Genomic DNA, 17,258 nt, shown 5'->3' with positions numbered 1-17,258 from the left:
ACCAATTCTAATGAGGTCCAGTCAGACCCCCTCTCTCTCCAATGACAGGAAGTACAATCCACACCACCAATGGAACCTACCAATTCTAATGAGGTCCAGTCAGACCCCCTCTCTCTCCAATGACAGGAAGTACAATCCACACCACCAATGGAACCTACCAATTCTAATGAGGTCCAGTCAGACCCCCTCTCTCTCCAATGACAGGAAGTACAATCCACACCACCAATGGAACCTACCAATTCTAATGAGGTCCAGTCAGACCCCCTCTCTCTCCAATGACAGGAAGTACATTTGACAGTCAGTTGTATTGAATCAACAGTAATGTGGAACCAGAGCTGATGACCATGTTGAAGGCTTTTAAATAAGGTTGATTGATTGGTTGGTTGAGTTCCCAATAAGAGGTTCACTTACAGACGATGTCTGGAGCTTCACAAATACATTTGATTGATTGATTGACTCACAGATGATGTCTGGAGCCTCCAGGTAGTCTGTGAACTCGTCTTCTCGGTCGTTGTCTTTGAACTTGGCCAGGGAGCGTTTGTGACTGGCCTGCAGGATGTCCTGGAGCACATCTAGCTTCTTGAGGTGACGACACAGACTATGGATCCTCAGACCCTCCTCATGACCCATCACAGCCCTCCGCAGGTGGGCCTTACCTGGGGGAGGAGAGGGGAGGTGGAGGAGGAGTGGGAAGTAGATGGGAGGTGGATAGGAGAGGTGGAGGAGGGAGGAGGAGGAAGGAAGAGGGGAGGTGGAGGAGGAGGAGGAGTGGGAATTAAAGGGGAGGTGGAGGAGAGGGGAGTAGAGGTAGAGGGTGGAGAGAGGAAGAGTCATTAAGACAGGTGAGTAAGTATACAGGTAAAAACTAAATGGATCCTATTAAGACTCAGACCATATGGTACCAGGTGATAACACGGCTAATATACACCTGGTACCAGGTGATAACACGGCTAATATACACGGGCAGCAGGTGATAACACGGCTATATACACCTGGTACCAGGTGATAACACGGCTATATACACGGGCACCAGGTGATAACACGGCTATATACACCTGGTACCAGGTGATAACACGGTAACATACACCTGGCACCAGGTGATAACACGGCTAATATACACCTGGTACCAGGTGATAACACGGCTATATACACGGGCACCAGGTGATAACACGGCTATATACACCTGGTACCAGGTGATAACACGGCTAATATACACCTGGCACCAGGTGATAACACGGCTAATATACACCTGGTACAAGGTGATAACACGGCTAATATACACGGGCACCAGGTGATAACACGGGCTAATATACACCTGGTACCAGGTGATAACACGGCTAATATACACGGGCACCAGGTGATAACACGGGCTAATATACACCTGGTACCAGGTGATAACACGGCTAATATACACGGGCACCAGGTGATAACACGGCTAATATACACGGGCACCAGGTGATAACACGGCTAATATACACGGGCACCAGGTGATAACACGGCTAATATACACGGGCACCAGGTGATAACACGGCTAATATACACGGGCACCAGGTGATAACACGGCTAATATACACGGCGCACCAGGTGATAACACGGCTAATATACACGGCGCACCAGGTGATAACACGGCTAATATACACGGGCGCCAGGTGATAACACGGTAACATACACCTGGCGCCAGGTGATAACACGGTAACATACACCTGGCGCCAGGTGATAACACGGTAACATACACCTGGCGCCAGGTGATAACACGGTAACATACACCTGGCGCCAGGTGATAACACGGTAACATACACCTGGCGCCAGGTGATAACACGGTAACATACACCTGGCGCCAGGTGATAACACGGTAACATACACCTGGCGCCAGGTGATAACACGGTAACATACACCTGGCGCCAGGTGATAACACGGTAACATACACCTGGCGCCAGGTGATAACACGGTAACATACACCTGGCGCCAGGTGATAACACGGTAACATACACCTGGCGCCAGGTGATAACACGGTAACATACACCTGGCGCCAGGTGATAACACGGTAACATACACCTGGCGCCAGGTGATAACACGGTAACATACACCTGGCGCCAGGTGATAACACGGTAACATACACCTGGCGCCAGGTGATAACACGGTAACATACACCTGGCGCCAGGTGATAACACGGTAACATACACCTGGCGCCAGGTGATAACACGGTAACATACACCTGGCGCCAGGTGATAACACGGTAACATACACCTGGCGCCAGGTGATAACACGGTAACATACACCTGGCGCCAGGTGATAACACGGTAACATACACCGTGTACCATGTGATAACACGGTGTAGAGCCCAGACAGTCAGGGACTATATGCCTGACTGTCAGTGTGCAGAGTCCAGACAGTCAGGGACTATATACCTAACTGTCAGTGTGTAGAGTCCAGACAGTCAGGGACTATATACCTGACTGTCAGTGTGTAGAGTCCAGACAGTCAGGGACTATATGCCCGACTGTCAGTGTGTAGAGTCCAGACAGTCAGGGACTATATGCCCGACTGTCAGTGTGTAGAGTCCAGACAGTCAGGGACTATATAAATGACTGTCAGTGTGAAGAGTCCAGACAGTCAGGGACTATATGACTGTCAGTGTGTAGAGTCCAGACAGTCAGGGACTATATAAATGACAGTCAGTGTGTAGAGTCCAGACAGTCAGGGACTATATACCTGACTGTCAGTGTGTAGAGTCCAGACAGTTAGGGACTATATACCTGACTGTCAGTGTGTAGAGTCCAGACAGTCAGGGACTATATACCTGACTGTCAGTGTGTAGAGTCCAGACAGTCAGGGACTATATGCCTGCCTGTCAGTGTGTAGAGTCCAGACAGTCAGGGACTATATGCCTGCCTGTCAGTGTGTAGAGTCCAGACAGTCAGGGACTATATACCTGACTGCCAGTGTGTAGAGTCCAGACAGTCAGGGACTATATACCTGACTGTCAGTGTGTAGAGTCCAGACAGTCAGGCACTATATACCTGACTGTCAGTGTGTAGAGTCCAGACAGTCAGGGACTATATACCTGACTGTCAGTGTGTAGAGTCCAGACAGTCAGGGACTATATACCTGACTGTCAGTGTGTAGAGTCCAGACAGTCAGGGACTATATACCTGACTGTCAGTGTGTAGAGTCCAGACAGTCAGGGACTATATACCTGACTGTCAGTGTGTAGAGTCCAGACAGTCAGGGACTATATACCTGACTGTCAGTGTGTAGAGTCCAGACAGTCAGGGACTATATGACTGTCAGTGTGTAGAGTCCAGACAGTCAGGGACTATATACCTGACTGTCAGTGTGTAGAGTCCAGACAGTCAGGGACTATATACCTGACTGTCAGTGTGTAGAGTCCAGACAGTCAGGGACTATATACCTGACTGTCAGTGTGTAGAGTTCAGACAGTCAGGGACTATATGCCTGACTGTCAGTGTGTAGAGTCCAGACAGTCAGGGACTATATACCTGTCAGTGTGTAGAGTCCAGACAGTCAGGGACTATATAATGAATGTATCTAGGACCTCAACCACATAATAAAGGACGTGTGTAAACACAGTATTGGGTTTTGAGCCTCACCGATGTGTCGTCTCTCCTCTCTCTTCCTGAGGATGTCGAGTGGTGAGCGGCCGTCTGGCATGGCATCATACGCCTGGGACAGAGCCTTCTCCTGTTGGTCCTCGTCATCACTGGGTCTCACTGGAAAACACAGACAGGGATTAGGACATGGCGACACAGAGACAGGGATTAGGACATGGCGACACAGAGACGGGGATTAGGACATGGCGACACAGACGGGGATTAGGACATGGCGACACAGAGACAGGGATTAGGACATGGCGACACAGACAGGGATTAGGACATGGCGACACAGACAGGGATTAGGACATGGCGACACAGAGACAGGGATTAGGACATGGCGACACGAAGAGAGGATATGGCGACACAGAGACAGGGATTAGGACATGGCGACACAGAGACAGGGATTAGAACATGGCGACACAGAGACAGGGATTAGGACATGGCGACACAGAGACAGGGATTAGGACATGGCGACACAGAGACAGGGATTAGGACATGGCGACACAGAGACAGGGATTAGGACATGGCGACACAGAGAGAGGGATTAGGACATGGCGACACAGAGACAGGATTAGGGACATGGCAACACAGAGACAGGATTAGGGACATGGCAACACAGAGACAGGGATTAGGACATGGCAACACAGAGACATGATTGTAGGGATGTAGCCTTGGCTGTTGGCAGAGGACAGATCCAGCCTGGGACTGTGAGACAGGGATTAGGAGGACAGAGGACAGATCCAGCCTGGGACTGTGAGACAGGGATTAGGAGGACAGAGGACAGATCCAGCCTGGGACTGTGAGACAGGGATTAGGAGGACAGAGGACAGATCCAGCCTGGGACTGTGAGACAGTTTGCTTTGAACAACACAAAGACGTGTTACTAAAGTACACTCCTCTGTCTTTCTGTCCTCTTTATAAAATTAAATGTCTCAGTCCTCTGTCTCTCTGTCCTCTTTATAAAACTAAATGTCTCAGTACTCTGTCCTCTTTATAAAACTAAAGGTCTCAGTACTCTGTCTCTCTGTCCTCTTTATAAAACTAAAGGTCTCAGTCCTCTGTCTCTCTGTCCTCTTTATAAAATTAAAGGTCTCAGTCCTCTGTCTCTCTGTCCTCTTTATAAAACTAAATGTCTCAGTGGAGTCCTCTAAAACCATTAAAGTCAATTTAAACTGATACCTGAGATTATGTATTTGGGATGTGAGAGGAAAGAGGTGAATGAACCAGTCTGTTCCAGTAAGGTCCAGGAAACTCATCTAGTAACTAACAGAACCAGTCTGTTCCTGTAAGGTCCAGGAAACTCATCTAGTAACTAACAGAACCAGTCTGTTCCAGTCAGGTCCATGAAACTCATCTAGTAACTAACAGAACCAGTCTGTTCCTGTAAGGTCCAGGAAACTCATCTAGTAACTAACAGAACCAGTCTGTTCCAGTAAGGTCCAGGAAACTCATCTAGTAACTAACAGAACCAGTCTGTTCCAGTCAGGTCCAGGAAACTCATCTAGTAACTAACAGAACCAGTCTGTTCCTGTAAGGTCCAGGAAACTCATCTAGTAACTAACAGAACCAGTCTGTTCCAGTCAGGTCCAGGAAACATCCAGTAACTAACAGAACCAGTCTGTTCCTGTAAGGTCCAGGAAACTCATCTAGTAACTAACAGAACCAGTCTGTTCCTGTAAGGTCCAGGAAACTCATCTAGTAACTAACAGAACCAGTCTGTTCCTGTAAGGTCCAGGAAACATCCAGTAACTAATAGGAATTTACACATCTCCCTCCCTCTCGATCACGCATAGAAGGGATATGATTGGCTAACGGCTTCTTGACTTACGCTCGTGGTCCAATAGCGCAGTAGCCAGGAAGTAGTGTGCCAGTGAACGGTAGTGGTTGGTCTTGACCTGAGCCATGGTGGACCAGAAGAACGGGACGTTGTCCTTGATGGGAGTCTGGCTCATAGACTGGTGTACCTGGTCATAGGTTTCTCCTACCTGAGAGGGGATATAGAGCTGTACTGTTATAGAACACATCCTACCTGAGAGGGGATATAGAGCTGTACTGTTATAGAACACATCCTACCTGAGAGGGGACATGGAGCTGTAGTGTTATAGAACACATCCTACCTGAGAGGGGACATAGAGCTGTACTGTTATAGAACACATCCTACCTGAGAGGGGACATGGAGCTGTACTGTTATAGAACACATCCTACCTGAGAGGGGACATAGAGCTGTACTGTTATAGAACACATCCTACCTGAGAGGGGGACATAGAGCTGTAGTGTTATAGAACACATCCTACCTGAGAGGGGGACATAGAGCTGTAGTGTTATAGAACACATCCTACCTGAGAGCGGACATAGAGCTGTAGTGTTATAGAACACATCCTACCTGAGAGGGGACATAGAGCTGTAGTGTTATAGAACACATCCTACCTGAGAGGGGACATAGAGCTGTAGTGTTATAGAACACATCCTACCTGAGAGGGGGACATAGAGCTGTACTGTTATAGAACACATCCTACCTGAGAGGGGACATAGAGCTGTAGTGTTATAGAACACATCCTACCTGAGAGGGGGACATAGAGCTGTACTGTTATAGAACACATCCTACCTGAGAGGGGACATAGAGCTGTAGTGTTATAGAACACATCCTACCTGAGAGGGAGACATAGAGCTGTAGTGTTATAGAACACATCCTACCTGAGAGGGGGACATAGAGCTGTACTGTTATAGAACACATCCTACCTGAGAGGGGACATAGAGCTGTACTGTTATAGAACACATCCTACCTGAGAGGGGACATAGAGCTGTAGTGTTATAGAACACATCCTACCTGAGAGGGGGACATAGAGCTGTACTGTTATAGAACACATCCTACCTGAGAGGGGACATAGAGCTGTACTGTTATAGAACACATCCTACCTGAGAGGGGGACATAGAGCTGTAGTGTTATAGAACACATCCTACCTGAGAGGGAGACATAGAGCTGTACTGTTATAGAACACATCCTACCTGAGAGGGGACATAGAGCTGTACTGTTATAGAACACATCCTACCTGAGAGGGGGACATAGAGCTGTAGTGTTATAGAACACATCCTACCTGAGAGGGAGACATAGAGCTGTACTGTTATAGAACACATCCTACCTGAGAGGGGACATAGAGCTGTAGTGTTATAGAACACATCCTACCTGAGAGGGGACATAGAGCTGTAGTGTTATAGAACACATCCTACCTGAGAGGGGGACATAGAGCTGTAGTGTTATAGAACACATCCTACCTGAGAGGGGACATAGAGCTGTAGTGTTATAGAACACATCCTACCTGAGAGGGGACATGGAGCTGTACTGTTATAGAACACATCCTACCTGAGAGGGGGACATAGAGCTGTAGTGTTATAGAACACATACTACCTGAGAGGGGACATAGAGCTGTAGTGTTATAGAACACATCCTACCTGAGAGGGGGACATAGAGCTGTAGTGTTATAGAACACATCCTACCTGAGAGGGGACATAGAGCTGTACTGTTATAGAACACATCCTACCTGAGAGGGGACATAGAGCTGTACTGTTATAGAACACATCCTACCTGAGAGGGGGACATAGAGCTGTAGTGTTATAGAACACATCCTACCTGAGAGGGGACATAGAGCTGTACTGTTATAGAACACATCCTACCTGAGAGGGGACATAGAGCTGTACTGTTATAGAACACATCCTACCTGAGGGGGGACATAGAGCTATACTGTTATAGAACACATCCTACCTGAGAGGGGACATAGAGCTGTACTGTTATAGAACACATCCTACCTGAGAGGGGACATAGAGCTGTAGTGTTATAGAACACATCCTACCTGAGAGGGGACATAGAGCTGTACTGTTATAGAACACATCCTACCTGAGAGGGGGACATGGAGCTGTACTGTTATAGAACACATCCTACCTGAGAGGGGGACATAGAGCTGTAGTGTTATAGTACACATCCTACCTGAGAGGGAGACATAGAGCTGTAGTGTTATAGAACACATCCTACCTGAGAGGGGGACATAGAGCTGTAGTGTTATAGAACACATCCTACCTGAGAGGGGGACATAGAGCTGTACTGTTATAGAACACATCCTACCTGAGAGGGGGATATAGAGCTGTAGTGTTATAGAACACATCCTACCTGAGAGGGGACATAGAGCTGTAGTGTTATAGAACACATCCTACCTGAGAGGGGACATAGAGCTGTACTGTTATAGAACACATCCTACCTGAGAGGGGACATAGAGCTGTAGTGTTATAGAACACATCCTACCTGAGAGGGGGACATAGAGCTGTACTGTTATAGAACACATCCTACCTGAGAGGGGGATATAGAGCTGTAGTGTTATAGAACACATCCTACCTGAGAGGGGACATGGAGCTGTACTGTTATAGAACACATCCTACCTGAGAGGGGGACATAGAGCTGTACTGTTATAGAACACATCCTACCTGAGAGGGGACATAGAGCTGTACTGTTATAGAACACATCCTACCTGAGAGGGGGACATAGAGCTGTACTGTTATAGAACACATCCTACCTGAGAGGGGGACATAGAGCTGTAGTGTTATAGAACACATCCTACCTGAGAGGGGGACATAGAGCTGTAGTGTTATAGAACACATCCTACCTGAGAGGGGGACATAGAGCTGTAATGTTATAGAACACATCCTACCTGAGAGGGGGATATAGAGCTGTAGTGTTATAGAACACATCCTACCTGAGAGGGGACATGGAGCTGTACTGTTATAGAACACATCCTACCTGAGAGGGGGACATAGAGCTGTAGTGTTATAGAACACATCCTACCTGAGAGGGGGACATAGAGCTGTAGTGTTATAGAACACATCCTACCTGAGAGGGGGACATAGAGCTGTAATGTTATAGAACACATCCTACCTGAGAGGGGACATAGAGCTGTACTGTTATAGAACACATCCTACCTGAGAGGGGACATAGAGCTGTAGTGTTATAGAACACATCCTACCTGAGAGGGGGACATAGAGCTGTAGTGTTATAGAACACATCCTACCTGAGAGGGGGACATAGAGCTGTAGTGTTATAGAACACATCCTACCTGAGAGGGGGACATAGAGCTGTACTGTTATAGAACACATCCTACCTGAGAGGGGACAGAGCTGTACTGTTATAGAACACATCCTACCTGAGAGGGGACATAGAGCTGTACTGTTATAGAACACATCCTACCTGAGAGGGGACATAGAGCTGTAGTGTTATAGAACACATCCTACCTGAGAGGGGACATAGAGCTGTACTGTTATAGAACACATCGCAAATGGCCCTATTCCCTGAATAGTGCACTACTTTAGACCAGAGCCCTATGGCACCCTATTCCCTATATAGTGCACTACTTTAGACCAGAGCCCTATGGCACCCTATTCCCTATATAGTGCACTACTTTAGACCAGAGGTTTAGGGCTCTTTAGTCAGACACTCCTCAACGGGATATGATATAGTGTTACAGGCGGATCTTTACCTCAACGGGATATGATATAGTGTTACAGGAGGATCTTTACCTCAACGGGATATGACATAGTGTTACAGGAGGATCTTTACCTCAACGGGATATGACATAGTGTTACAGGAGGATCTTTACCTCAACGGGATATGTCATAGTGTTGAGGTGAAACTCTCTCAGATGAACCCCGTTTGGACAAATCAGACGTGTTGAACGTTACCCATTGATCATCACCGGACAAATCCCATCCGTCTATCGATAACAGTGGTACTACATACCTGATTTAATCAACATCACTCCGTCTGTATCAGCCTGGAGACTGTGGGAAAGGACTCAACGTATTGAACATGTACCTTGGCCGCCTCGTGGGCCATCTTGAGGAGAGAGAAGAACTCATTGCGGATGCCAGACAGAGCGATCTTCTCGAACAGACACTCCTGAGCTTGGGCCAGCATCATCTTGATGAGCATACTGAGCATGGAGGGACTCATGTCATAGCTGGGGGTGTGGGTGAACGTCTCCTTCAGGTGGTGGAGGACTCCTACGGGGAGGGGGAGACACAGAGAGAGAGTGGGGGAGGTGAGTATGGAGGGACTCATGTCATAGCTGGGGGTGTGGGGGAACGTCTCCTTCAGGTGGTGGAGGACTCCTACGGGGGGGGGGGGGGAGACAGAGAGAGAGAGTGGGGGAGGTGAGTCTGGAGGGACTCAGGTCCTAGCTGGGGGTGTGGGTGAAAGTCTCCTTCTGGTGATGGAGGACTCCTACAGGAGGGGGGAGACAGAGAGAGAGAGTGGGGGAGGTGAGTCTGGAGGGACTCAGGTCCTAGCTGGGGGTGTGGGTGAACGTCTCCTTCAGGTGGTGGAGGACTCCTACGGGGAGGGGGAGACACAGAGAGAGAGTGGGGGAGGTGAGTATGGAGGGACTCATGTCATAGCTGGGGGTGTGGGGGAACGTCTCCTTCAGGTGATGGAGGACTCCTACAGGGGGGGGGGGGGGGGAGACAGAGAGAGAGAGTGGGGGAGGTGAGTCTGGAGGGACTCAGGTCCTAGCTGGGGGTGTGGGTGAACGTCTCCTTCAGGTGATGGAGGACTCCTACAGGAGGGGGGAGACAGAGAGAGAGAGTGGGGGAGGTGAGTATGGAGGGACTCAGGTCCTAGCTGGGGGTGTGGGTGAACGTCTCCTTCAGGTGGTGGAGGACTCCTACGGGGAGGGGGGAGACAGAGAGAGAGAGTGGGGGAGGTGAGTCTGGAGGGACTCAGGTCATAGCTGGGGGTGTGGGTGAACGTCTCCTTCAGGTGGTGGAGGACTCCTACGGGGAGGGGGGAGACAGAGAGAGAGAGTGGGGGAGGTGAGTATGGAGGGACTCAGGTCATAGCTGGGGGTGTGGGTGAAAGTCTCCTTCAGGTGGTGGAGGACTCCTACAGGGGGAGGGGGGAGACAGAGAGAGAGTGGGGGAGGTGAGTATGGAGGGACTCAGGTCATAGCTGAGGGTGTGGGTGAAAGTCTCCTTCAGGTGGTTCAGGACTCCTACAGGAGGGAGGGGGGGGAGACAGAGAGAGAGAATGGGGGAGGTGAGTATGGAGGGACTCGGGTCATAGCTGAGGGTGTGGGTGAAAGTCTCCTTCAGGTGGTGGAGGACTCCTACAGGGGGAGGGGAGACACAGAGAGAGAGAATGGGGGAGGTGAGTATGGAGGGACTCAGGTCCTAGCTGGGGGTGTGGGTGAACGTCTCCTTCAGGTGGTTCAGGACTCTAATCGTTGCATACGGATAAAATATATGCTCCTAAACATGCATGAGCCAGTTCACACAAGAGTTTGCATTTATAAAAACTGAACTTAATGTGGGAATTTGCTAATCCTTTTATACTCACAGTTTCTACCGTTAGACCACGAGTACTCACAGTTTCTACCGTTAGACCACGAGTACTCACAGTTTCTACCGTTAGACCACGAGTACTCACAGTTTCTACCGTTAGACCACGAGTACTCACAGTTTCTACCGTTAGACCACGAGTACTCACAGTTTCTACCGTTAGACCACGAGTACTCACAGTTTCTACCGTTAGACCACGAGTACTCACAGTTTCTACCGTTAGACCACGAGTACTCACAGTTTCTACCGTTAGACCACGAGTACTCACAGTTTCTACCGTTAGACCACGAGTACTCACAGTTTCTACCGTTAGACCACGAGTACTCACAGTTTCTACCGTTAGACCACGAGTACTCACAGTTTCTACCGTTAGACCACGAGTACTCACAGTTTCTACCGTTAGACCACGAGTACTCACAGTTTCTACCGTTAGACCACGAGTACTCACAGTTTCTACCGTTAGACCACGACTACTCACAGTTTCTACCGTTAGACCACGAGTACTCACAGTTTCTACCGTTAGACCACGAGTACTCACAGTTTCTAACGTTAGACCACGAGTACTCACAGTTTCTAATGTTAGACCACGAGTACTCACAGTTTCTAATATTAGACCACGAGTACTCAGTTTCTAATATTAGACCACGAGTACTCACAGTTTCTAATATTAGACCACGAGTACTCAGTTTCTACCGTTAGACCACGAGTACTCACAGTTTCTACCGTTAGACCACGAGTACTCACAGTTTCTACCGTTAGACCACGAGTACTCACAGTTTCTACCGTTAGACCACGAGTACTCACAGTTTCTACCGTTAGACCACGAGTACTCACAGTTTCTAATATTAGACCACGAGTACTCAGTTTCTACCGTTAGACCACGAGTACTCACAGTTTCTACCGTTAGACAACGAGTACTCACAGTTTCTACCGTTAGACCACGAGTACTCACAGTTTCTACCGTTAGACCACGAGTACTCACAGTTTCTACCGTTAGACCACGAGTACTCACAGTTTCTACCGTTAGACCACGAGTACTCACAGTTTCTACCGTTAGACCACGAGTACTCACAGTTTCTACCGTTAGACCACGAGTACTCACAGTTTCTACCGTTAGACCACGAGTACTCACAGTTTCTACCGTTAGACCACGAGTACTCACAGTTTCTACCGTTAGACCACGAGTACTCACAGTTTCTACCGTTAGACCACGAGTACTCACAGTTTCTACCGTTAGACCACGAGTACTCACAGTTTCTACCGTTAGACCACGAGTACTCACAGTTTCTACCGTTAGACCACGAGTACTCACAGTTTCTAATGTTAGACCACGAGTACTCACAGTTTCTAATATTAGACCACGAGTACTCACAGTTTCTAATATTAGACCACGAGTACTCACAGTTTCTAATATTAGACCACGAGTACTCACAGTTTCTAATATTAGACCACGAGAACTCAGTTTCTACCGTTAGACCACGAGTACTCACAGTTTCTACCGTTAGACCACGAGTACTCACAGTTTCTACCGTTAGACCACGAGTACTCACAGTTTCTACCGTTAGACCACGAGTACTCACAGTTTCTACCGTTAGACCACGAGTACTCACAGTTTCTACCGTTAGACCACGAGTACTCACAGTTTCTACCGTTAGACCACGAGTACTCACAGTTTCTACCGTTAGACCACGAGTACTCACAGTTTCTACCGTTAGACCACGAGTACTCACAGTTTCTACCGTTAGACCACGAGTACTCACAGTTTCTACCGTTAGACCACGAGTACTCACAGTTTCTACCGTTAGACCACGAGTACTCACAGTTTCTACCGTTAGACCACGAGTACTCACAGTTTCTACCGTTAGACCACGAGTACTCACAGTTTCTACCGTTAGACCACGAGTACTCACAGTTTCTACCGTTAGACCACGAGTACTCACAGTTTCTACCATTAGACCACGAGTACTCACAGTTTCTACCGTTAGACCACGAGTACTCACAGTTTCTACCGTTAGACCACGAGTACTCACAGTTTCTACCGTTAGACCACGAGTACTCACAGTTTCTACCGTTAGACCACGAGTACTCACAGTTTTTAATATTAGACCACGAGTACTCAGTTTCTAAAATTAGACCACGATGTCAAATTGTCTAAAACCTCTTGTAATTCAACTCTGTACTGTATAATCAACCAGTGTTATTGGCAATGACTAGAGTCTATCTGTGTTAGTGTAATAATGGCCACTTGTGTTGTCCAAAATGGTACCCTATTCCCTACATAGTACACTACTTATAACCAGGGCCTATTCCCTACATAGTGCCCATAGTACCCACTATAGAGGGAGGAAGGTGCCAGGTGGGACACAACCGACTGTGATTCTAGCGTCTCCTCACCTGCAGCTTTCTGGAAGGCTGTGATGGCGTCTTGGAGGCCGGAGGCCGTCTGGCGGTTACAGCGCGTCCCGATCTGGGTGTAGAGGGCGCCGATGTTGAACAGGATACTGGCCTTCTCCAGAGAGATGTTCTGCTGGCACACCGGAACACCTGTGAACGAGTCGTACCTGGAACAGACAGACAGAGAGGTCACTAGTGGAATCACAACACCGTGTTGACCTCTGGAGAGACAGACATGTTGACCCCTGGAGAGACAGACAGAGAGGTCACTAGTGGAATCACAACACCGTGTTGACCTCTGGAGAGACAGACATGTTGACCCCTGGAGAGACAGACAGAGAGGTCACTAGTGGAATCACAACACCGTGTTGACCCCTGGAGAGACAGACAGAGAGGTCACTAGTGGAATCATAACACCCTGTTGACACACAGCCCCAACCTATTGTCCTGTTAACACACAGCCCCAACCTACTGTCCTGTTAACACACAGCCCCAACCTACTGTCCTGTTGACACACAGCCCCAACCTACTGTCCTGTTAACACACAGCCCCAACCTACTGTCCTGTTAACACACAGCCCCAACCTACTGTCCTGTTGACACACAGCCCCAACCTACTGTCCTGTTGACACACAGCCCCAACCTACTGTCCTGTTGACACACAGCCCCAACCTACTGTCCTGTTGACACACAGCCCCAACCTACTGTCCTGTTGACACACAGCCCCAACCTACTGTCCTGTTGATACACAGCCCCAACCTACTGTCCTGTTGATACACAGCCCCAACCTACTGTCCTGTTGACACACAGCCCCAACCTACTGTCCTGTTGACACACAGCCCCAACCTACTGTCCCGTTGACACACAGCCCCAACCTACTGTCCCGTTGACACACAGCCCCAACCTACTGTCCCGTTGACACACAGCCCCAACCTACTGTCCTGTTGACACACAGCCCCAACTTACTGTCCTGTTGACACACAGCCCCAACCTACTGTCCTGTTGACACACAGCCCCAACCTACTGTCCTGTTGACACACAGCCCCAACCTACTGTCCTGTTGACACACAGCCCCAACCTACTGTCCTGTTGATACACAGCCCCAACCTGTTGACACACAGCCCCAACCTACTGTCCCGTTGACACACAGCCCCAACCTACTGTCCTGTTGACACACAGCCCCAACCTACTGTCCTGTTGATACACAGCCCCAACCTACTGTCCTGTTGATACACAGCCCCAACCTACTGTCCTGTTGACACACAGCCCCAACCTGTTGACACACAGCCCCAACCTATTGTCCTGTTAACACACAGCCCCAACCTACTGTCCTACTGACACACAGCCCCAACCTACTGTCCTGTTGACACACAGCCCCAACCTACTGTCCTGTTGACACACAGCCCCAACCTACTGTCCTGTTGATACACAGCCCCAACCTACTGTCCTGTTGATACACAGCCCCAACCTACTGTCCTGTTGACACACAGCCCCAACCTACTGTCCCGTTGACACACAGCCCCAACCTACTGTCCTGTTGACACACAGCCCCAACCTACTGTCCTGTTGACACACAGCCCCAACCTACTGTCCTGTTGACACACAGCCCCAACCTACTGTCCTGTTGACACACAGCCCCAACCTACTGTCCTGTTGACACACAGCCCCAACCTACTGTCCCGTTGACACACAGCCCCAACCTACTGTCCTGTTGACACACAGCCCCAACCTACTGTCCTGTTGACACACAGCCCCAACTTACTGTCCTGTTGACACACAGCCCCAACCTACTGTCCTGTTGACACACAGCCCCAACCTACTGTCCTGTTGATACACAGCCCCAACCTGTTGACACACAGCCCCAACCTACTGTCCCGTTGACACACAGCCCCAACCTACTGTCCTGTTGACACACAGCCCCAACCTACTGTCCTGTTGACACACAGCCCCAACCTACTGTCCTGTTGATACACAGCCCCAACCTACTGTCCTGTTGATACACAGCCCCAACCTACTGTCCTGTTGATACACAGCCCCAACCTACTGTCCTGTTGACACACAGCCCCAACCTGTTGACACACAGCCCCAACCTATTGTCCTGTTAACACACAGCCCCAACCTACTGTCCTACTGACACACAGCCCCAACCTACTGTCCTGTTGACACACAGCCCCACCCTACTGTTGACACACAGCCCCACCCTACTGTTGACAGACAGCCCCAACCTACTGTCCTGTTGATACACAGCCCCAACCTACTGTCCTGTTGATACACAGCCCCAACCTACTGTCCTGTTGACACACAGCCCCAACCTACTGTCCTGTTGATACACAGCCCCAACCTACTGTCCTGTTGACACACAGCCCCAACCTACTGTCCTGTTGACACACAGCCCCAACCTACTGTCCTGTTGACACACAGCCCCAACCTACTGTCCTGTTGACACACAGCCCCAACCTACTGTCCTGTTGACACACAGCCCCAACCTACTGTCCCGTTGACACACAGCCCCAACCTACTGTCCCGTTGACACACAGCCCCAACCTACTGTCCCGTTGACACACAGCCCCAACCTACTGTCCCGTTGACACACAGCCCCAACCTACTGTCCCGTTGACACACAGCCCCAACCTGTTGACACACAGCCCCAACCTACTGTCCTGTTGACACACAGCCCCAACCTACTGTCCTGTTGACACACAGCCCCAACCTACTGTCCCGTTGACACACAGCCCCAACCTACTGTCCCGTTGACACACAGCCCCAACCTACTGTCCCGTTGACACACAGCCCCAACCTACTGTCCCGTTGACACACAGCCCCAACCTACTGTCCCGTTGACACACAGCCCCAACCTGTTGACACACAGCCCCAACCTATTGTCCTGTTAACACACAGCCCCAACCTACTGTCCTACTGACACACAGCCCCAACCTACTGTCCTGTTGACACACAGCCCCAACCTACTGTCCTGTTGACACACAGCCCCAACCTACTGTCCTGTTGACACACAGCCCCAACCTAATGTCCTGTTGACACACAGCCCCAACCTACTGTCCTACTGACACACAGCCCCAACCTACTGTCCTGTTGACACACAGCCCCAACCTACTGTCCTGTTGACACACAGCCCCAACCTACTGTCCTGTTGACACACAGCCCCAACTTACTGTCCTGTTGACACACAGCCCCAACCTACTGTCCTGTTGACACACAGCCCCAACCTACTGTCCTGTTGATACACAGCCCCAACCTGTTGACACACAGCCCCAACCTACTGTCCTGTTGACACACAGCCCCAACCTACTGTCCTGTTGACACACAGCCCCAACCTACTGTCCTGTTGACACACAGCCCCAACCTACTGTCCTGTTGATACACAGCCCCAACCTACTGTCCTGTTGATACACAGCCCCAACCTACTGTCCTGTTGACACACAGCCCCAACCTGTTGACACACAGCCCCAACCTATTGTCCTGTTAACACACAGCCCCAACCTACTGTCCTACTGACACACAGCCCCAACCTACTGTCCTGTTGACACACAGCCCCACCCTACTGTTGACACACAGCCCCAACCTACTGTCCTGTTGATACACAGCCCCAACCTACTGTCCTGTTGATACACAGCCCCAACCTACTGTCCTGTTGACACACAGCCCCAACCTACTGTCCTGTTGACACACAGCCCCAACCTACTGTCCTGTTGATACACAGCCCCAACCTACTGTCCTGTTGACACACAGCCCCAACCTACTGTCCTGTTGACACACAGCCCCAACCTACTGTCCCGTTGACACACAGCCCCAACCTACTGTCCCGTTGACACACAGCCCCAACCTACTGTCCCGTTGACACACAGCCCCAACCTACTGT

The 17,258-nt window shown here is 49.7% G+C and overlaps 1 protein-coding gene and 1 long non-coding RNA gene across 5 annotated transcripts in view; both read right to left on the bottom strand.

Moving 5' to 3' along the window:
• Nucleotides 1-17,258, bottom strand: part of rhpn2 (rhophilin, Rho GTPase binding protein 2) — a 136,059-nt gene that overhangs the window by 18,411 nt on the left and 100,390 nt on the right. For both annotated transcript variants that reach the window (XM_055907435.1, XM_055907436.1), the window contains exons 7-11: nt 13,383-13,549; nt 9,469-9,656; nt 5,443-5,599; nt 3,612-3,731; nt 462-656 (exon numbers count right to left, since the gene is read on the bottom strand). In XM_055907435.1, coding sequence (XP_055763410.1) covers nt 462-656; nt 3,612-3,731; nt 5,443-5,599; nt 9,469-9,656; nt 13,383-13,549 — 827 coding nt within the window. The remainder of the gene's footprint in view (nt 1-461; nt 657-3,611; nt 3,732-5,442; nt 5,600-9,468; nt 9,657-13,382; nt 13,550-17,258) is intronic.
• Nucleotides 5,606-9,461, bottom strand: LOC129839797 (uncharacterized). 3 transcript variants are annotated; one of them, XR_008757100.1, is made up of 5 exons: nt 8,801-9,461; nt 8,669-8,758; nt 7,821-8,579; nt 7,642-7,731; nt 5,606-7,506 (listed from the first exon to the last, which is right to left on the bottom strand). It is a non-coding gene; the product is annotated as an uncharacterized LOC129839797 (long non-coding RNA). The 3 variants fall into 3 exon arrangements; XR_008757099.1 differs by having other exon boundaries at nt 7,821-8,758; XR_008757101.1 differs by lacking the exon at nt 7,642-7,731 and having other exon boundaries at nt 5,606-7,641; nt 7,821-8,758.

Source organism: Salvelinus fontinalis, chromosome 40, assembly GCF_029448725.1.
Source record: "Salvelinus fontinalis isolate EN_2023a chromosome 40, ASM2944872v1, whole genome shotgun sequence".
Classification (NCBI taxonomy): domain Eukaryota; kingdom Metazoa; phylum Chordata; class Actinopteri; order Salmoniformes; family Salmonidae; genus Salvelinus; species Salvelinus fontinalis.
The sequence above is the reverse complement of the archived record's forward strand: the minus strand, read 5'-3'. Positions and strand labels throughout refer to the sequence as shown.